The sequence below is a fragment of the Schistocerca cancellata genome, chromosome 6 (assembly GCF_023864275.1).
Source record: "Schistocerca cancellata isolate TAMUIC-IGC-003103 chromosome 6, iqSchCanc2.1, whole genome shotgun sequence".
In the NCBI taxonomy this organism is placed as follows: Eukaryota; Metazoa; Arthropoda; class Insecta; order Orthoptera; family Acrididae; genus Schistocerca; species Schistocerca cancellata.
Genome location: NC_064631.1, coordinates 684009768 through 684025997, shown reverse-complemented (window position 1 = coordinate 684025997; position 16230 = coordinate 684009768). Strand labels below are relative to the sequence as shown.

General features: G+C 44.7%; 1 protein-coding gene across 2 annotated transcripts in view; it reads left to right on the top strand.

The window, feature by feature from the left end:
- The first annotated feature begins 3111 nt into the window (after positions 1-3111).
- LOC126191235 (BLOC-1-related complex subunit 8 homolog) overlaps positions 3112-16230 on the top strand; it is a 146139-nt gene continuing 133020 nt past the window's right edge. For both annotated transcript variants that reach the window (XR_007538332.1, XM_049932039.1), the window contains exons 1-2: positions 3112-3320; positions 3502-3679. Coding sequence is in view for 1 of the 2 variants with exons in the window: in XM_049932039.1 (XP_049787996.1) it covers positions 3269-3320; positions 3502-3679 (230 nt within the window). In the remaining variant the exon portion in view is untranslated. The remainder of the gene's footprint in view (positions 3321-3501; positions 3680-16230) is intronic.

Sequence of the window (16230 nt, the reverse complement as noted above, 5' to 3'; positions counted from 1 at the left end):
GATGACATTTCACCTGTTTCTGGCACAACGGGTATCATTGATAAGAATTTCAGTCAGAATACAAATACTGAAACTATCTGGTGGGCAAGACTTAGCAGAGCTTTTATTAGTAAAACATAGCTCGTTGGCATCCAGCTATCCTGTCATTAAGTCAGCTGTCCTTATTATCCGAAGTACTTATGTTCTGAAATGAGTCAGGAAGCGTTAACTGGTTAGGCAGTAGGGCCTGGTATTGACAGGAAATGAAAGAGCACGAAATTTATTTTTTTTAAATATTCTTGACCATTTCGAAGAGACAAAAGTGAGGAAAAATAATTTAAATAAGACAAAATTAATTTTTTCATTACCAGTTTATATTTTAAGATGGATATTATTATCTACTCACTTCTTCCAAATAGACTTTTCATTCTGTTTTATCTTGTAATATTATGTTAGATATTACTTCATTGTCTGAGATATTGTCCTGTGCTGTAATTAATAATGATGTAATATATTACCTGGCAATAAGAAGGGCTTTGTGCGAATTAAATAAAGATTTCTAGAAACTTTTTGTATTCTTCGAAGAGTGCATTTGAAGGGCAAGTTGAAAGGTTCTTGTGGTGAATCTTCTCCTATGTCTCCTACACTATTTCCTAGAATTCTGTTGAGAACCCTTTGTCAACAACCTTTGACCACCCTCTGTGGCTCGAACAACTTAGTTTGTGAAAAGCTGCTTCACTTCTTGATATATCAGGGTAAATATTGCTAAGGTCATAAACTAGTCCGTTTGTAGGAAAAGTTTTTCTGGCGCAAATGAGAGGAGAGCAGCCTAAGAGATTGTATGGTATGATGGAGGGAAGGGTTAGGAGTAGAAGAAGGAGTAGGGGATGGCATGGAAGAGGGGGTGGGTCACTCACATTGGATACTTGCCTTAGGTTCCCTGTTACTGTAGTTATGGCCTTCCTGCCACTTCGCCAAGTGATTAACCAATGCGATTGGTGAAAATGCAAGGAATCATGATGTGACTTCAGGACAATAGGTCGTTTCTTCATGGAATTTTCTTTACCAATGAGGCTACCTTTCCAGACCATAGAAACCTGAATGTAAGAAATAAGTATTACTAGGCTGCTGAGAATTTGCACTGGCTGGGGTACATTGAAAATCAGTGGTAATGTGGATTACTGAAGACTATATAATAGGTCCTTACTTCATTGAAGATACTTTAGTGGGTAAAGGGTACTGAAGTGCTACCAGCACTCCTGGGGTTAGTACCAATTGATACGCATAGATGTATGTCTAACAGCACGATAGGTTCCAACTCCACACAGTCGCAGATGCAAGAATTTCTGGACAGACTGACTAGATCCCTTCGACATTGTTGCACATGCTGCAACAATACGATGCTTTAAATTCTCTCACGTCGCCAGAACTTGTGCTTAGTTTTCATATATGAGACTACCCCAGAGAAAAAGGTTCAGTGGCTTCAAATTAGGTGAACGTACAGGACAACTGATATGCCTACACATCCAATCCAGAGGCCAGGGAACATCTGAGTGAGCCACAAGCGAATAGTGAGTTGCAGTAGATGGTTGGCATTTCTTCCACAGCGTTCCAGATTAATGATACTGTAAGAAGCGTTAGATTTATTATTAACGTTTCCACTGTTTTGTGGTATCCTATGACTATAACCTCAGTGAGTCACAGTCGGGATTCACCAACTCATGCAAATGAATGAGTGTAACTCTTTATAGGGATATGAAATGGAATGACCACGTAGGCTCAGTTCTTAGTAAAGCAGGTGGTAGGCTTCAGTTCATTGGTAGAATACTGGAGAAATACAATCGGTTTACAAAGGAAATTGCTTTCGAATCATCCATGTGACTCATTCACGAATATTGCTCAAGTGTGTGGGACTAGTATTAAACAGAACTAACAAGGGATATTGAAGATATACAGAGAAGGGCAGCATGAGTGATCACAGATTTGTTTGATTGTGGGAATGTGTTACAGAGATGCTAAAGAAACTGAACTGTCAAACTCTTGCAGATAGACGTAAACTACTAACAAACTCTAGGAATATACTACAACCTACTATGTATCGCTCACGTACGGATTGTAAGGACATGATTATAATAATTACAGCACGCACAGGGGCATTCAAATAATCATTCCTCTAACGCTTCATGCGTCAAAACAACGGGAAGAAAGCCTAACAATTGATACAATGGGATGTATCTTCTGTCATGTACATCACAGTGGTTTTCAGCGTATTGATATAAATAAAGTCATTAGTTTGCCCCACATTTTATTCACCTAACTTCTGATATGTATTATCTTCTCAGGCTATATCTGCACAACTACTTTTAACCCTATTCTACTGCATTTTTTAGGTTTTCCTCTTTTGTTTGTTACAACGACTTTCGCTTCATCCACGGCATTTGTTAGGTTCTCAATTCACGTCGAGTATTAATTTGTGGGCGAGTCTACCATTCGTATCGGCAGTGCCGTAGTTTATAACCTCAGTGCTCTGAGCAGTGAATACAAACTTGGCTTACTATTACCATGTAAAAAAAGAAAAAGCAAATGAGCAATGAAGTTTCTTGGTGACAGCAAACACAGCCAAAGGCTTGCACATCCGACTGTGCTGACTAGCGATGACAAAAGTAGATGTTTATGAGTCAAGGAAACATTGACAATATATAGCCTTTACATATTCTTGATCAGATGTGAAGTGCAAGCTTCCTAGTACATGTCTTGGAAACACATACCAACCTTCAGGTTTTGTGAAACGCCTGCAGTTAAGAGTAGATCTACCTCTTATCTTCATAAAATCATCCTTTATATTTTATATGGGTGTACGCCAATATCTGTAACTATTTATTTTCATTGTATTATGATGCCAAATCCTGTACCGTTGTGAGATGATCACTAGATGAATAAATAAATCAAATTGAATCACATATCTTAAGTGAAAACTATAATGCTTATTAAAATTCATTTACTGTTACTCCGTTAATATTTCTCGGCAAATGTAAACATTGAATACTGAGCAAAGATATAAAGTAAGAGTAATAAAATAGCACTGTAGAGATAACTTTGTATTATTAAAATCTTTGATATTAGCAGTGTTGTCTGCTGTCATTGAAAGCAGACGGAATTTGGGGTGATTTGTTTATGTTTTTGCGTCCTCTGCGGATTTTATTTAGAGGGTGATTTAAGTTTACACTCAGGCCTTTGACTTTATAGAGTATTCGTATTCTGCAATTCTTCGAAATCTGCTGAGACGATAATGTCTGCTCACAATATTTCTGATCCTGAATTGGATATTAAAGTCAAAAAAGGTGTGAATTGTAAAGTGGTTGATTTTACAGTGTAGAATTTTTGCACATTGTGGCGTATCGATGTCTAGGTGTAGGCTAATGTACCGATAAGTATAATTAAACTTCAATATGCTTTTTAATAAATACAGAAAATTATTTTAAGATCTGACATTTTGAGAAATATATTTCATTATTGACGCAGCAACGGAGAGAATATCAGAAAATATGCACATTGTTGCCAATGAGCCTTCCTTGGCGTTTTATCGCCTCCAAGAACATGTTAGGAAAGCGTTACCACCAATGGTCGAAAAACGAGTGGAAGTCACAAAGCTTCATCATGAACTGCAAGGCCGATGCTACGATGTCGAATATGGCGTTGGGTAAGTTGTTGCACATTCAGACTTCATTTTAGCACGTAACTCCGAGGTGTAGTCTCTCAGACCGCGAGAGTGCTTTCGAACTCGCAAGCCGAAATAAATTCTGGCGAAAAAAAAATCGTGTGAAACATTGATTCACATTTCAATCTTCTATATTAGTTGACCTTACGTTAACGCACACTTTAATGCGACTAATCTCAACGCCTGCTTTCTCTGACATTTAGTCTGATGCTGTACTGTGCTTTAATTGAGTCTTCTTCAAGCTCTTTAAGCAGAATCTATCCAACATTATAATTAAATTTATCATGTCTATGGATTTTTACCCTCAATTTGTAGATACTATTTCGTAAATTAGGTATTACATGCAATGGGGTATTTTGGCCTAAATGCAGCTATATAGAGGATGACTGTAGGGGTAGAACTGTTGAAAATCATAGCAACGGAAACCCCATCAAATGAACAAAAGTGTAAGAAATAAATTATAAGGTCAATAAACTATAGACCAAATTGCATTCCAAATTATTCTTCAATGATGTCATTAGGAACAGTTTCAAAGTACTGAATCAGGAGGAATCTGAATGCACAAAGGAAACAGAAATGATAATTAAATCAGAACAAGGAACCAGCAACAGAAATAGTGAAAGATAACCATTTTTTTTCTTGAACAGATGCATTCCGAAGTTGACTACCCTGTTCAACATGAATATGCCACAGACATGAGCAAGTGCTCCGAGTGCTCAACCGGATAAAGTGACAGAAAATATTGGTGGTAAAAGTTGCAATAATGAGTTGTTATTATAGGGGTTACTAATGATGTTGAGGAGCTGCTGTCAGAAGTAAGTCATATCAACTTCATTCATTGCATTATAGTACTTTCTGACAAGCTTAATTTAATTGATGTTAAGTCTGATGCTGGCCTTGTAAACTGAGAATCAATTAGCAAAATTAATTAACTATGTAAAAACAATTTTGTATCATTCATAAACATGAGTTTTGGGTATTGCATTTGTGTAAGCAGAGGTGACTACATGAGACACGGCCCACATTTAAATAGAAAAACTAAAACAAAAGACTCAAGAGATCACATACTGCTGCAAACATGTTTTCTCCATGCAATGGACTGAAATATGTGTAATAGAAATGCAGCCACAGTAAAAGATAGCGCCAGAACACTTAGCAGATGCAGCACAGTAAATCAGTGAATGTAAGAAATGCGTTGCAGGCTGTTACAGGAGACAAGAAAGTGCCTACAGCAGACACAGACAAGGCACACAAAGAGGAAAACCTTCTGAAGTGGCTACAGCCTCTTCATAAAGAATGCTGAGAACTTTTATGCGACCATAAGACCACGCATCACTAGCAGTAGCATCATCACCTTCATTGTTATCTGTCGGTACTTCATAAGTCATAATCTGATAGGGATCTATGAGGATTGGGAAGCCAGTGCTGCATAATGATCATACAGTAGCAAGTGAGGAATCAGGAATAATAGCAACTGAATGCTATGCTCTAAGTGTCAGGCAGTGGTCCTCAACAGGGTTAAGGAAACTGGTATGTCAGCAGGAATGATTTTTGTTGTTATGATTACACAAAGTAAAGAAGTGGAGCCAAAATTGTTGATCGGCAAAATGTTCTCAGTAACAAATAGTGCCTTAGGTGGAAAGTGTGAGAGACAAGTTCCATTAAGGACTTTTAGAAAGATTTCACGTATATTTTATTGAAAGCTGGTGCCACAGTGATGAATCGGAACACACACGTATGAATTATTTTAATGTAGCCTATTACTGTTTCTGTAAAGTCTTCTGAAATGATGTAATTTGTATGTAAATTATAAAATCACAAAAATAACTTTCTTATTTCAATGTTTAACAGTATTTTGAGTAATCTACTTTAGACCTAAGAACTGATATTAGAAAGGAAGATGCAATAATACTGGCAATAAATAGATCATCCTCATGAGTTTAAAATGTGTTTGTTAAAAATCTGAAAGCTGCCCTGGTTCACCTATATTACAAGAGTGTAATTAATATCCAGAGCTTAATACACTCCTGGAAATTGAAATAAGAACACCGTGAATTCATTGTCCCAGGAAGGGGAAACTTTATTGACACATTCCTGGGGTCAGATACATCACATGATCACACTGACAGAACCACAGGCACATAGACACAGGCAACAGAGCATGCACAATGTCGGCACTAGTACAGTGTATATCCACCTTTCGCAGCAATGCAGGCTGCTATTCTCCCATGGAGACGATCGTAGAGATGCTGGATGTAGTCCTGTGGAACGGCTTGCCATGCCATTTCCACCTGGCGCCTCAGTTGGACCAGCGTTCGTGCTGGACGTGCAGACCGCGTGAGACGACGCTTCATCCAGTCCCAAACATGCTCAATGGGGGACAGATCCGGAGATCTTGCTGGCCAGGGTAGTTGACTTACACCTTCTAGAGCACGTTGGGTGGCACGGGATACATGCGGACGTGCATTGTCCTGTTGGAACAGCAAGTTCCCTTGCCGGTCTAGGAATGGTAGAACGATGGGTTCGATGACGGTTTGAATGTACCGTGCACTATTCAGTGTCCCCTCGACGATCACCAGTGGTGTACGGCCAGTGTAGGAGATCGCTCCCCACACCATGATGTCGGGTGTTGGCCCTGTGTGCCTCGGTCGTATGCAGTCCTGATTGTGGCGCTCACCTGCACGGCGCCAAACACGCATACGACCATCATTGGCACCAAGGCAGAAGCGACTCTCATCGCTGAAGACGACACGTCTCCATTCGTCCCTCCATTCACGCCTGTCGCGACACCACTGGAGGCGGGCTGCACGATGTTGGGGCGTGAGCGGAAGACGGCCTAACGGTGTGCGGGACCGTAGCCCAGCTTCATGGAGACAGTTGCGAATGGTCCTCGCCGATACCCCAGGAGCAACAGTGTCCCTAATTTGCTGGGAAGTGGTGGTGCGGTCCCCTACGGCACTGCGTAGGATCCTACGGTCTTGGCGTGCGTCGCTGCGGTCTGGTCCCAGGTCGACGGGCACGTGCACCTTCCGCCGACCACTGGCGACAACATCGATGTACTGTGGAGACCTCACGCCCCACGTGTTGAGCAATTCGGCGGTACGTCCACCCGGCCTCCCGCATGCTCACTATACGCCCTCGCTCAAAGTCCGTCAACTGCACATACGGTTCACATCCACGCTGTCGCGGCATGCTACCAGTGTTAAAGACTGCGATGGAGCTCCGTATGCCACGGCAAACTGGCTGACACTGACGGCGGCGGTACACAAATGCTGCGCAGCTAGCGCCATTCGACGGCCAACACCGCGGTTCCTGGTGTGTCTGCTGTGCCGTGCGTGTGATCATTGCTTGTACAGCCCCCTCGCAGTGTCCGGAGCAAGTATGGTGGGTCTGACACACCGGTGTCAATGTGTTCTTTTTTCCATTTCCAGGAGTGTATTAACGTAGTGAAAATGACGGAAGAAATAAAAGTGACAACTCACTGATACATCCACCCACATGTGCCTCTCCAGTCCTGCCACAAGCATATCCTGTCCTGCCAGAAGCAGGACTACCTGACAAAGCAGCCATACCATATACCAATTCTTCCGTAACTTCTGCTCACCATTTTATGTGAGCCAGACCACTAGACAGCTGTCCACCTGAGAGCAGAGTGAACCAGCCAGTGGCAGAATATACTGCCAAGCACAACATTCTAGACTTCAGTAAGTGCTTCACAACCTGGGCCATCTGGGTCTTTCCACCCAACACCTGCTTCTTGATAACTATCCTTATAACACTTCCTTCAATCTTGTAACCTTCTTGGCTTTAATCTCTGCTAGCCCCATCCCACACCCATCACTACCACCTTTCTCCATGATTCACACTTAACTCTTTCTGCACTCACACAGTTCTCTCTGCAGCCTCCCTCTTTCTTAATTGTATCTCCCCTCATAATCTACTCCTCCATGTCATAGAGTGCTAGGCAAAACTACCATGACTGTGCCAGTATGAGGTTTTCCCATTTCACATACCTATTCCCTGTGCTCGCTGACTCTCCCTCTCGACCATCAGCCACAATTCTTCAACCCTCCCTCCATATCTCCTTTCCCTCCACACCAGTGCACACACGTGTGTGTGTGTGTGTGTGTGTGTGTGTGTGTGTGTGTGTGTGTGTGTGTGTGTGTGTGTGTGTCTCTCTCTCTCTGTCTGTCTGTCTGTCTGTCTGCTTTGACCCATGACGTAACAAATATGGTGGAAATGACCATAAACCACGATTCCAATATGGTGCATATAAATTTGTTACGTACACATTATGAGGATGAAAATACATTGAAAAACAAACACACACACATTCCGCAAAAAGCCTAATGACACTAACAGGACACGCGTGGGAAATAGGGTTTTCTTGGGTGGGGACAAACTAAATATAAACAAATATATATAAAAAGAAAGATGATGAGACTTACCAAACAAAAGCGCTGGCAGGTCGATAAACACACAAACAAACACAAACACACACACAAAATTCAAGCTTTCGCAACAAAATGTTGCCTCATCAGGAAAGAGGGAAGGAGAGGGAAAGACAAAAGGATATGGGTTTTAAGGGAGAGGGTAAGGAGTCATTCCAATCCCGGGAGCGGAAAGACTTACCTTAGGGGGAAAAAAGGACAGGTATACACTCGCACACACACACATATCCATCCGCATATACACAGACACAAGCAGACATTTGTAAAGGCAAAGAGTTTGGGCAGAGATGTCAGTCGGGAGGGAAGTACAGAGGCAAAGATGATGTTGAAAGACAGGTGAGGTATGAGCGGAGGCAGATTGAAATTAGAAATTAGCGGAGATTGAGTCCTTGCGGATAGCGAGAAGAGAGGATATGCTGAAGGGCAAGTTCCCACCTCCGGAGTTCTGACAGGTTGGTGTTAGTGGGAAGTATCCAGATAACCCAGACGGTGTAACACTGTGCCAAGATGTGCTGGCCGTGCACCAAGGCATGTTTAGCCACAGGGTGATCCTCATTACCAACAAACACTGTCTGCCTGTGTCCATTCATGCGAAGGGACAGTTTGTTGCTGGTCATTCCCACATAGAACGCTTCACAGTGTAGGCAGGTCAGTTGGTAAATCACGTGGGTGCTTTCACACGTGGCTCTGCCTTTGATCGTGTACACCTTCCGGGTTACAGGACTGGAATAGGTGGTGGTGGGAGGGTGCATGGGACAGGTTTTACACCGGGGGCGGTTACAGGGGTAGGAGCCAGAGGGTAGGGAAGGTGGTTTGGGGATTTCATAGGGATGAACTAAGAGGTTACGAAGGTTAGGTGGACGGCGGAAAGACACTCTTGGTGGAGTGGGGAGGATTTCATGAAGGATGGATCTCATTTCAGGGCAGGATTTGAGGAAGTCGTATCCCTGCTGGAGAGTCACATTCAGAATCTGATCAAGTCCCGGAAAGTATCCTGTCACAAGTGGGGCACTTTTGGGGTTCTTCTGTGGAAGGTTCCGGGTTTGAGGAGATGAGGAAGTGGCTCTGGTTATTTGCTTCTGTACCAGGTCGGGAGGGTAGTTACGGGATGCAAAAGCTGTTTTCAGGTTGTTGGTGTAATGGTTCAAGGATTCCGGACTGGAGCAGATTCGTTTGCCACGAAGACCTAGGCTGTAGGGAAGGGACCGTTTGATGTGGAATGGGTGGCAGCTGTCATAATGGAGGTACTGTTGCTTGTTGGTGGGTTTGATGTGGACGGACGTGTGAAGCTGGCCATTGGACAGGTGGAGGTCAACGTCAAGGAAAGTGGCATGGGATTTAGAGTAGGACCAGGTGAATCTGATGGAACCAAAGGAGTTGAGGTTGGAGAGGAAATTCTGGAGTTCTTCTTCACTGTGAGTCCAGATCATGAAAATGTCATCAATAAATCTGTACCAAACTTTGGGTTGGCAGGCCTGGGTAACCAAGAAGGCTTCCTCTAAGCGACCCATGAATAGGTTGGCGTACGAGGGGGCCATCCTGGTACCCATGGCTGTTCCCTTTAATTGTTGGTATGTCTGGCCTTCAAAAGTGAAGAAGTTGTGGGTCAGGATGAAGCTGGCTAAGGTAATGAGGAAAGAGGTTTTAGGTAGGGCGGCAGGTGATCGGCGTGAAAGGAAGTGCTCCATCGCAGCGAGGCCCTGGACATGCGGAATATTTGTGTATAAGGAAGTGGCATCAATGGTTACAAGGATGGTTTCCGGGGGTAACAGACTGGGTAGGGATTCCAGGCATTCGAGAAAGTGGTTGGTGTCTTTGATGAAGGATGGGAGACTGCATGTAATGGGTTGAAGCTGTTGATCTACGTAGGCAGAGATGCGTTCTGTGGGGGCTTGGTAACCAGCTACAATGGGACGGCCGGGATGATTGGGTTTGTGAATTTTGGGAAGAAGGTAGAAGGTAGGGGTGTGGGGTGTTGGTGGGGTCAGGAGGTTGATGGAGTCAGGTGAAAGGTTTTGTAGGGGGCCTAAGGTTCTGAGGATTCCTTGAAGCTCCACCTGGACATCAGGAATGGGATTACCATGGCAAACTTTGTAAGTAGTGTTGTCTGAAAGCTGACGCAGTCCCTCAGCCACGTACTCCCGACAATCAAGTACCACAGTCGTGGAACCCATGTCCGCCGGAAGAATGACGATGGATTGGTCAGCCTTCAGATCACGGATAGCCTGGGCTTCAGCAGTGGTGATGTTGGGAGTAGGATTAAGGTTTTTTAAGAAGGATTGAGAGGCAAGGCTGGAAGTCAGAAATTCCTGGAAGGTTAGGAGAGGGTGATTTTGAGGAAGAGGAGGTGGGTCCCGCTGTGACGGAGGACGGAACTGTTCCAGGCATGGTTCAATTTGGATAGTATCTTGGGGAGTTGGATCATTAGGAGTAGGATTAGGATCATTTTTCTTCGTGGCAAAGTGATATTTCCAGCAGAGAGTACGGGTGTAGGAAAGTAAATCTTTGACAAGGGCTGTTTGGTTAAATCTGGGAGTGGGGCTGAAGGTGAGGCCTTTGGATAGGACAGAGGTTTCGGATTGGGAGAGAGGTTTGGAGGAGAGGTTAACTACTGAATTGGGGTGTTGTGGTTCCAGATTGTGTTGATTGGAATTTTGAGGTTTTGGAGGGAGTGGAGCTGGAAGTGGGAGATTGAGTAGATGGGAGAGACTGGGTTTGTGTGCAATGAGAGGAGGTTGAGGTTTGCTGGAATGGTTGTGAAGGGTGAGTGAGTTGCCTTTCCGGAGGTGGGAAACCAGGAGATTGGATAGTTTTTTAAGGTGGAGGGTGGCATGCTGTTCTAATTTGCGGTTGGCCTGTAGGAGGATGCTCTGAACAACCGGTGTGGATGTGGGAGAGGAAAGATTGAGGACTTTTATTAGGGACAGGAGTTGATGGGTGTGTTGATTGGCTCAGTGGATGTGTAGGTGAAGGATTAGGTGGGTGAGGGCAATGGATTGTTCGGTTTGGAACTGGTATAGGGACTGATGGAAAGAAGAGTTGCAGCCAGAGATGGGAACTTTAAGTGTGAGGCCTTTGGCGGTGATGCCAAATGTCAGACAAGCCTGAGAAAATAAAATATGGGAGTGTAATCTGGCTAGGGCGAAGGCATGTTTGCGGAGGGAATGTTTTAAAACTTAATGGGGTCGTTGTGGAGGTGTGAGGGTGACATGGTACTAGAAGGTGGAAAGTGGAACACGAGGCTGAAATGAAAATGAAAATAAATATAAAAATATATGGGGAGAGATAAAGGTAAAACTAGAAAGCAAATGGAGATCTGGTGTGAAAAAAAGCGAAAAAGGGTTGGTTAGAGCTGGGCTATGTTGATCCAATGGTAAACTTGTGTAGGTAGATAATGATGTGCATAAAGGTTAGGTGGTTGTGTTGCCGCCAAAACACGTTAAAGGGTGGAGAAATACGGGAAAATTTCGAAAAAACTACGTGAGGATGTATTAAAAGGGTGGTTTGGTGGTGGCAGATTATGGAAATGAAGCTAACAATTGTCTGATGAAGAAATAATAACGTTAAAACCTGTGGGAAGCGGCTAAAAATGATCGATGATGTGAGAAAAACGGAAATGGAAATAAAGCAAAAGATATTAAAACTGGCCGAAAAGGTTGTTTAATAGCTGAAAGGAACTGTTTGTGAACTGGAAACGGCGGATTTTATAGGAGCGGTAGTGCTGAAAGCGGAAAAAAAAATTTATTTTTTTTTGGTTATTGTTTGGAAGTGGGTTACGTATTATTACGTATTATTGAGTATATATCGGCGGGATAAAATTGTATACTGGATTCCGGTAAAAAAGGAGAAGGTGAATAGAAAGTAAAACTGCTGGCAAAAACAGAAGGAGGAAATAAGATGACAGAAAAGACTACGAAATGTAACAGTGACAATAACAATAACAATAACAAACGTGATTGTTGGGTTCAAATTAATTATATGAATATAATAGAGGGAAACATTCCACGTGGGAAAAATATATTTAAAAAGAAAGATGATGAGACTTACCAAACAAAAGCGCTGGCAGGTCGATAGACACACAAACAAACACAAACATACACACAAAATTCAAGCTTTCGCAACAAAATGTTGCCTCATCAGGAAAGAGGGAAGGAGAGGGAAAGACAAAAGGATATGGGTTTTAAGGGAGAGGGTAAGGAGTCATTCCAATCCCGGGAGCGGAAAGACTTACCTTAGGGGAAAAAAAGGACAGGTATACACTCGCACACACACACACATATCCATCCGCATATACACAGACACAAGCAGACATTTGTAAAGGCAAAGAGTTTGGGCAGAGATGTCAGTCGGGAAGGAAGTACAGAGGCAAAGATGATGTTGAAAGACAGGTGAGGTATGAGCGGCGGCAGATTGAAATTAGAAATTAGCGGAGATTGAGGCCTGGCGGATAGCGAGAAGAGAGGATATGCTGAAGGGCAAGTTCCCATCTCCGGAGTTCTGACAGGTTGGTGTTAGTGGGAAGTATCCAGATAACCCGGACGGTGTAACACTGTGCCAAGATGTGCTGGCCGTGCACCAAGGCATGTTTAGCCACAGGGTGATCCTCATTACCAACAAACACTGTCTGCCTGTGTCCATTCATGCGAATGGACAGTTTGTTGCTGGTCATTCCCACATAGAACGTTTCACAGTGTAGGCAGGTCAGTTGGTAAATCACGTGGGTGCTTTCACACGTGGCTCTGCCTTTGATCGTGTACACCTTCCGGGTTACAGGACTGGAATAGGTGGTGGTGGGAGGGTGCATGGGACAGGTTTTACACCGGGGGCGGTTACAGGGGTAGGAGCCAGAGGGTAGGGAAGGTGGTTTGGGGATTTCATAGGGATGAACTAAGAGGTTACGAAGGTTAGGTGGACGGCGGAAAGACACTCTTGGTGGAGTGGGGAGGATTTCATGAAGGATGGATCTCATTTCAGGGCAGGATTTGAGGAAGTCGTATCCCTGCTGGAGAGTCACATTCAGAATCTGATCAAGTCCCGGAAAGTATCCTGTCACAAGTGGGGCACTTTTGGGGTTCTTCTGTGGAAGGTTCCGGGTTTGAGGAGATGAGGAAGTGGCTCTGGTTATTTGCTTCTGTACCAGGTCGGGAGGGTAGTTACGGGATGCAAAAGCTGTTTTCAGGTTGTTGGTGTAATGGTTCAAGGATTCCGGACTGGAGCAGATTCGTTTGCCACGAAGACCTAGGCTGTAGGGAAGGGACCGTTTGATGTGGAATGGGTGGCAGCTGTCATAATGGAGGTACTGTTGCTTGTTGGTGGGTTTGATGTGGACGGACGTGTGAAGCTGGCCATTGGACAGGTGGAGGTCAACGTCAAGGAAAGTGGCATGGGATTTAGAGTAGGACCAGGTGAATCTGATGGAACCAAAGGAGTTGAGGTTGGAGAGGAAATTCTGGAGTTCTTCTTCACTGTGAGTCCAGATCATGAAAATGTCATCAATAAATCTGTACCAAACTTTGGGTTGGCAGGCCTGGGTAACCAAGAAGGCTTCCTCTAAGCGACCCATGAATAGGTTGGCGTACGAGGGGGCCATCCTGGTACCCATGGCTGTTCCCTTTAATTGTTGGTATGTCTGGCCTTCAAAAGTGAAGAAGTTGTGGGTCAGGATGAAGCTGGCTAAGGTAATGAGGAAAGAGGTTTTAGGTAGAGCGGCAGGTGATCGGCGTGAAAGGAAGTACTCCATCGCAGCGAGGCCCTGGACATGCGGAATATTTGTGTATAAGGAAGTGGCATCCTCTCATTGCACACAAACCCAGTCTCTCCCATCTACTCAATCTCCCACTTCCAGCTCCACTCCCTCCAAAACCTCAAAATTCCAATCAACACAATCTGGAACCACAACACCCCAATTCAGTAGTTAACCTCTCCTCCAAACCTCTCTCCCAATCCGAAACCTCTGTCCTATCCAAAGGCCTCACCTTCAGCCCCACTCCCAGATTTAGCCAAACAGCCCTTGTCAAAGATTTACTGTCCTACACCCGTACTCTCTGCTGGAAATATCACTTTGCCACGAAGAAAAATGATCCTAATCCTACTCCTAATGATCCAACTCCCCAAGATACTATCCAAATTGAACCATGCCTGGAACAGTTCCGTCCTCCGTCACAGCGGGACCCACCTCCTCTTCCTCAAAATCACCCTCTCCTAACCTTCCAGGAATTTCTGACTTCCAGCCTTGCCTCTCAATCCTTCTTAAAAAACCTTAATCCTACTCCCAACATCACCACTGCTGAAGCCCAGGCTATCCGTGATCTGAAGGCTGACCAATCCATCGTCATTCTTCCGGCGGACAAGGGTTCCACGACTGTGGTACTTGATCGTCGGGAGTACGTGGCTGAGGGACTGCGTCAGCTTTCAGACAACACTACTTACAAAGTTAGCTTTGGTAATCCCATTCCTGATGGCCAGGTGGAGCTTCAAGGAATCCTCAGAACCTTAGGCCCCCTACAAAACCTTTCACCTGACTCCATCAACCTCCTGACCCCACCAACACCCCACACCCCTACCTTCTACCTTCTTCCCAAAATTCACAAACCCAATCATCCCGGCCGTCCCATTGTAGCTGGTTACCAAGCCCCCACAGAACGCATCTCTGCCTACGTAGATCAACAGCTTCAACCCATTACATGCAGTCTCCCATCCTTCATCAAAGACACCAACCACTTTCTCGAATGCCTGGAATCCCTACCCAGTCTGTTACCCCCGGAAACCATCCTTGTAACCATTGATGCCACTTCCTTATACACAAATATTCCGCATGTCCAGGGCCTCGCTGCGATGGAGCACTTCCTTTCACGCCGATCACCTGCCGCCCTACCTAAAACCTCTTTCCTCATTACCTTAGCCAGCTTCATCCTGACCCACAACTTCTTCACTTTTGAAGGCCAGACATACCAACAATTAAAGGGAACAGCCATGGGTACCAGGATGGCCCCCTCGTACGCCAACCTATTCATGGGTCGCTTAGAGGAAGCCTTCTTGGTTACCCAGGCCTGCCAACCCAAAGTTTGGTACAGATTTATTGATGACATTTTCATGATCTGGACTCACAGTGAAGAAGAACTCCAGAATTTCCTCTCCAACCTCAACTCCTTTGGTTCCATCAGATTCACCTGGTCCTACTCTAAATCCCATGCCACTTTCCTTGACGTTGACCTCCACCTGTCCAATGGCCAGCTTCACACGTCCGTCCACATCAAACCCACCAACAAGCAACAGTACCTCCATTATGACAGCTGCCACCCATTCCACATCAAACGGTCCCTTCCCTACAGCCTAGGTCTTCGTGGCAAACGAATCTGCTCCAGTCCGGAATCCTTGAACCATTACACCAACAACCTGAAAACAGCTTTTGCATCCCGTAACTACCCTCCCGACCTGGTACAGAAGCAAATAACCAGAGCCACTTCCTCATCTCCTCAAACCCGGAACCTTCCACAGAAGAACCCCAAAAGTGCCCCACTTGTGACAGGATACTTTCCGGGACTTGATCAGATTCTGAATGTGACTCTCCAGCAGGGATACGACTTCCTCAAATCCTGCCCTGAAATGAGATCCATCCTTCATGAAATCCTCCCCACTCCACCAAGAGTGTCTTTCCGCCGTCCACCTAACCTTCGTAACCTCTTAGTTCATCCCTATGAAATCCCCAAACCACCTTCCCTACCCTCTGGCTCCTACCCCTGTAACCGCCCCCGGTGTAAAACCTGTCCCATGCACCCTCCCACCACCACCTATTCCAGTCCTGTAACCCGGAAGGTGTACACGATCAAAGGCAGAGCCACGTGTGAAAGCACCCACGTGATTTACCAACTGACCTGCCTACACTGTGAAGCGTTCTATGTGGGAATGACCAGCAACAAACTGTCCATTCGCATGAATGGACACAGGCAGACAGTGTTTGTTGGTAATGAGGATCACCCTGTGGCTAAACATGCCTTGGTGCACGGCCAGCACATCTTGGCACAGTGTTACACCGTCCGGGTTATCTGGATACTTCCCACTAACACCAACCTGTCAGAACTC